The 6034-nt window shown below is 38.4% G+C and overlaps 1 protein-coding gene across 1 annotated transcript in view; it reads left to right on the top strand.

Moving 5' to 3' along the window:
• LOC138015848 (glycine--tRNA ligase-like) overlaps window positions 1–6034 on the top strand; it is a 20325-nt gene that overhangs the window by 1182 nt on the left and 13109 nt on the right. Inside the window, exons 2-6 of the mRNA XM_068862972.1 lie at window positions 218–320; window positions 1051–1192; window positions 1609–1697; window positions 3141–3217; window positions 4136–4281. Coding sequence (XP_068719073.1) covers window positions 218–320; window positions 1051–1192; window positions 1609–1697; window positions 3141–3217; window positions 4136–4281 — 557 coding nt within the window. The remainder of the gene's footprint in view (window positions 1–217; window positions 321–1050; window positions 1193–1608; window positions 1698–3140; window positions 3218–4135; window positions 4282–6034) is intronic.

Here is a 6034-nt window from a genome sequence, read left to right as displayed (position 1 = left end):
TTGTACTAGTGCAATTATTGCACTAGTAATGTTCCTGGTTATGTTAATGAATAGTATACACATGTGGAAACTACTTTAAAAGGGAATCAAGTTTAGAATTTTGTAATCAGAAAAAAATCTTAACTGCCGAAAACATGCTTCAATATCGCTTATACTGTAAGTGTTCTTGAAATATGTTAATTCTTTAGATGTTGTAAATATTTTTCTCTACATGTAGGAAAAAGAATTGGCCCCCAAAGAAGAGAAATTTGACAGATCTAAGTTGGAGGACTTGTTGAAACGACGCTTCTTCTTTGTTCCTGCCTTTGAAATTTATGGAGGTTGGTAGAGTAATAATATTATTTTTTAGTATTATTAGTGCACGTGCATGGAAGAGTACTAGTAGAACAGTAAGTAAAAAATTGCACCCACATTCCATTCCATTCAAGAAAAATAATTTCATTTTGCTTGAGGACAAAGAGGGCATCCTCTTTCTGTGTTCATCTTGTTGTTCCTTATTTTGATTAAGTACCAGTCGTGACAGTGGTTAGAAGTAGGGTACTGTAAGTTAAGGCCGAGTGAAATTTGACCAAATAACTGAAGGATAAGTTAAAAGATAATAATTTTACTCAGACCCTTATGCTTATGATAATAATAATAATAATAATAATAATAATAATAATAATAATAATAATAATAATAATTATTATTATTATTATTATTATTGTTATTGTTATTGTTATTGTTATGGAAGAATCTGACAGAAAGATTCCCTCATTGAAAGCCAAAGTTTAAAACAACCTCATCTTCACCTGGCAAAAGATAAATATGAAAATGAAAAGAGACTTTGTCACGATTGATTCATTGTCAATCATTGTCAGAGGCTCCACAGAGTAAGAGGTTAGTACTTTATTATTACCGGTAAGTACTAAATTTTATACAGTCATGTACGTACATGTATTATGTTTCAGTCTTGTGCATACTGGTCGCATAATTGACACAGCTTGACTGCAAGAGGGTCATTTTATTCAAAATACTTTAGTTAAGGAGATGATGCTCATGATTCCACAGGTGTGGCTGGATTGTATGATTATGGACCATCTGGTTGCGCCATGGAGGCCAATATGCTAAGCATTTGGAAGTCACACTTTGTCTTGGAGGAGCAAATGTTAGAAATCAGGGCTTCCCTGCTTACACCACACCAGGTGCTCAAGTGAGTAATAAGCAAGACGATAACTTAGTTGAGGATGACATTTAATGTCCTTAGCCATGTCTTCTTTTGACTGTATCTTTGGTGCTAGCTGATAAGAGCAACTTCCCATGCATGTGAGTGTTTTTGGTTCTTGCTAGCTGATGAGAGCAACTACTCCTGCATGTGAGTGTTTTTGTTTTTGGTTTTTGCTAGCCGATGAGAAAAATTACCCATGCATGGGAATGTTTTTGTTTTTGGTTTTTGCTAACTGATGAGAGAAACTATGCAAGCTTGTGAGTGTTTTTGTTTTTGGCTCTTGTGATACCGAATGTTCAAGGTCTTGTCGTTGGTGATCAAAAAGGATGCATGTTTGATTGTACCTAGAATCAACTTAATAGGTTATTTTGTTCCTATTAACATTTTGATCTGTGTTTCAGAGCCTCTGGTCACGTAGACAGATTTGCAGACTACATGGTGAAAGATGTCAAAACTGGGGACTGTTACAGAGCTGATCACCTCCTAGAAGGTGAACAGGACTAACATTTTTTTGGTTCATGGTTCAATGGTGTCATGGACCGTGTAATGTTCATCACAATTTTATTATTTTTAAGAAAATTACGACATTTTTTAATTTCCAAGACATGTTTCAATGTTACAAACATCATCGTCAGTTACAGAATATTTGAAAAACCATTGGGACTATATAACAACTAGGCAAAACGTGCATAATTAATTATGCTTCAGTGACAAGAATTACATATATATTTGAGTGAGTTACAGAGTGTTTGAAAGAATGTAGAGCCTAAAGCGTAAGTGTCAGGTCGACATGATGAACTTGTTGGTTTAAATTAGGCTTTTCCCAATTTATATGCATAGCCTCCTTGAGTTTAAGTTGAAATTTAGCAGGGGCGGAAGCAAAGATTTCGAAACAATCCGCAGAGCAAGATTGACGACAACGTTCTGAGCTTAGTAAATGTTTATTATAATTATTATTATTATTATTATTATTATTATTATTATAGCATTTAACAACCTCTATTTCCACTCGAAAGCTATGTCTCCTTTAATTATTTAACCCATTGACCCTTGGGACTGAGATGAAGGTTGTACCTATCTAACGCCAGATGATTATACTCGTCAATGGGAAGGGGGGAAGGGGGGAAGGGGGGAAGGGGGGAAGGGGGGAGGGGTGGGGTGGTTCAGGAGTCAGTGGGTTAAAATATTGCTGTAATCACCTGACTGGGTAATGGTGATGATCATGATCAAGCTTATTTTAACCAGGACTCCACTATGACTGTTACTAGTTTCCCCTCAAATTAACTCAAGGAAGATGAAATTAAATGGGAGACTGTGGGCCTTTATTTTCTCAACATGGCAGCTCTATTTCTTCTCAGTTACATGTAATTTACAACAGCATGCAATGGTTCATGAAGACATCAAGCAACAAACAACAATTTGAATGCACTTTAATAATTATATATCATAGAACAAGCATTCCGGTATTGGAGTAATTCAAGTGAGTGGTTCAACTAAAACGAGAAAAAATTTCGGTTACAAAACTATATCTAGATGAAATAAAACCTAAAATAAAACCTGAATATACTTACAAACTATTTGGCTTTCTAAAGGACGAGAGTACAACCAAAAACCCAACTAGCATAATAATTTATTTACGAGTCACAGCTACTCAAGATCTCCCCGCGTGGGATCGTGGCTAACGGAAGTAACACATCGGAAGTAACAGTCCAGTTGGGCTCTGGAGTTGCGTAATTCACAGAACAACAGAATTTCAGGTTTTGACAGTTTCATAAAACTATTCAGCACCACTAAGAAATGGCATAGCTGACTGGTGACGGTTTTTTTTTCCAGAATACCGGTTGCATTAGAAAACCGCAGGTCATCAGAATACTGTTTTTGTCCTGTTGAGATGAAATAAATGTTAACTGTCGCTGTTTTTTGATTAACAAAGGTCACCTTGAAAAATTGCTAGCTGACAAGAAACTAGATGAAGAGAAAAGAAAAGAGTATGAAAGCGTTCTTGGTCAGGTGAAGTTTAACTGTAATCTGAGGCCTATTGTTGTTAATTAGTGGTTAACCTTTTGAACTTTGCGTTTTCACCCGTGGGGCGTATGCACCTCATTTTTCTGCTACCCCAGACACAAGTGTCAGAATCGATTGAAAAAATTCTGGAGTCTTCTTGGTTCCGATTTAGTGATTAGCGCGTCGGGCGTCCTCCATTATCCCCCTCGGTTGGGATACGTGGGGTAGGTGCGACATAACTCCGTGATTGACTAGCATCCCCCCGTGGGGGGAGGGGATTGCAATACTCTTAGTTGCTGCATGGTACAGAAACCGGGACAACCTCACTCCCCTCCCTCACAACCGGGACAAACTCACTCGCCACGGAAATAACGAACGCTTTCATTCAACTAATTTATTATTGTTATCCCGTTGCTACATGTAGAGCGAGTTTCAATCGAGTGTTGTAAAACCAAAACCAAAGTAATTACTTTGGCCAATCAAAAAGGACGAAGACAATCCAGTAGACCAATCAAAACTCGAAGTAATTACAGTAGCCGACACAAAGCTCGGGAAAATGTCCACGCGCGAGTTATGATTGGTTTTGGTTTCACTTCTGATTGGTTGAAAAAATGGCGCGAGAACTTTGAACCAATCACTGAGTGAAGTAATCATAAACCAAAGCAATTCGCTAATTACTTTCGACACTCAATTGAAAACCGCTCTATCGTAGCTCCATCTTTCACTATATAAAACGTTAACAACCCATAATTCGCTCCGAGGATGGGCTAACGCTCGAAACGTCAGCTTTCAAATTTCTCTACGTTGGTCAATTTACCATATCAACCCAGCTGATAAACAAATTTCCGTGGGTAGACTTTGCCTTGCTGTCTCTTTTGCTCTTTCTCACAATCAACTTCGTGTAAATGATATTTACTCTTTTAGATTGACAATTACGGAATGAAAGAGCTAGGAGACCTTCTTAGCAAGTATGATGCTAAGGCGTCCATGACTGGAAATGATCTTACGGAGCCTGTGGAATTCAATTTGATGTTTGCAACGTCAATTGGACCCAGTGGTCTTATTCCAGGGTGAGTGAATCAAGGGTTGGTTTAAACGTTGTACAACATCCGTACCGAGTTCAATTAAGCTCGAAAACAGCTCACCTCGAAGTATAACTTTACTATCGTCTCCACCTTGCTGTGTTCACGTCGTACACTGGGCCCAGAGTGTCCTAGAAAGAAATCAGGTACGTGCGGTTTTGAAATGCTATTTTACAATGACTGCAAAATTCTCGCTCGGCTATCGCCTCATGGATCCACAGCTACTTTGACAATGTTATGACGAAATTCATGATCAGTAACAGGAAAGGCGCATGAAAAACTGACATCAATTTGTTAAACATCAGTGGCTCAGATGTAGGTCAGTCGGTTGGTGCGGTAGTGACTCTGGCACGTGTTACCCTCGTACGAAAAGGACCTTTTTCCTTAAGTTATCCTGGAAACCTTAAATTGATTGAATTCTCGTCGTTATGCAGAGTAACGAAAAAATATGCCGCGGCAATAAAATGTGTGCCGTACGTGAAACACGATTATTTTTCTCTTTTAGCCGATGATATTATGTAATGTTTTGTGGCGTTCTCGTTGAGGTTGACCAACAATAGAGTTATTTTCACAGAGTTATGACATTAGAGTTAGAGTTAAATTTCCAAAATCCTGAATTCAAGATTTTGGAAGGCCTAAATCCTGAATTCAGAAATACAGAAATACAAAAATTATCCTAAACATGTATAAAAGCTAAGCTTAGGCCTAATTAGCCCTAAACAAAAGTTGTTAGGCCTAAGGTTAGCTTTTATGAATGTTGGCTTCCAAAATCTTGAATTCAAGATTTTGGAAACTTTACTCTTAACTCTGCGACATAACTCTATGAAAATAACTCTAAGAATAGCTGTCCCCTTCTCGTTGCCTCAGCCGGCGTCGTTTCTAATTTAAAACTCCCTCAGTTAGTGCCTAGCAACGACGGCTTACCGGAAACGGTTAAGAAGGGGGAATGGTCCAGTGGTTCGGGCGTTGGGTTTGTATACGGTTGCCCCCGGCTCAAATCCCGTTCTAACCTCTGGTTAGGATTTGTTTCCGGTTGTCCCGGATTCAACTCTGCCACGGTTTGTAAATGGGCAGCTTGTTGCCTCCTTCCGGTTGGAGTTCTTAATCATGTTTCTGTTAAATTTGAATTGCTTCTTTCAGATTATTAAAAAGTGGCTTACCTGTAAACTACAATCATAGTCAAAACCGTTGGGAAGGTTAGCACTTTTGACGTCTTCATTGCTTCTCTCCCCTCCCCCCTCATTCAATGTTGTGTAAAACTGAATGGTTTTGGTGGGAAATTGTTGTGTTCTATTCCAACGTTGAATAGGGGGGAGGGGGGCTATATAAGAGAAAGTGACGCTATTTCTTTTGCGCTGTAACAGAAGCAGGTTGAAGTACTGTACAGCTCTGGTGCGGTTCATTTGCATAACCTTCCCAACTACTTTTGTCTATCATTGTAGCTTGATAGCTAAGTGGACTTCCATTGTAAACAAAGCATTTACATTTTACATTTTTTTACGGCAACGGCAAAGGCTGAAAACAATTAACCAATAAGAGAACGAATGGTACAGGCTATTTCTTTGTCGTGCTTTGCCAACAAAAAAAAAAAAAAAAAAGAGAAAAAAGAAGAAAAAACTAACAACGTGAACTGACCAAATTTTAGGTGATGTGGAGGACCTGAGCATCTAACTATTTCCTTTCCAAACAACCAAGCCGTTCATAAAATGTTGATGTGCACTTTTCACGCCAAATAACGCTC

The sequence above is a fragment of the Montipora capricornis genome, chromosome 1, assembly GCF_036669925.1.
Source record: "Montipora capricornis isolate CH-2021 chromosome 1, ASM3666992v2, whole genome shotgun sequence".
Lineage (NCBI taxonomy): Eukaryota > Metazoa > Cnidaria > Anthozoa > Scleractinia > Acroporidae > Montipora > Montipora capricornis.
The sequence above is the reverse complement of the archived record's forward strand: the minus strand, read 5'-3'. Positions and strand labels throughout refer to the sequence as shown.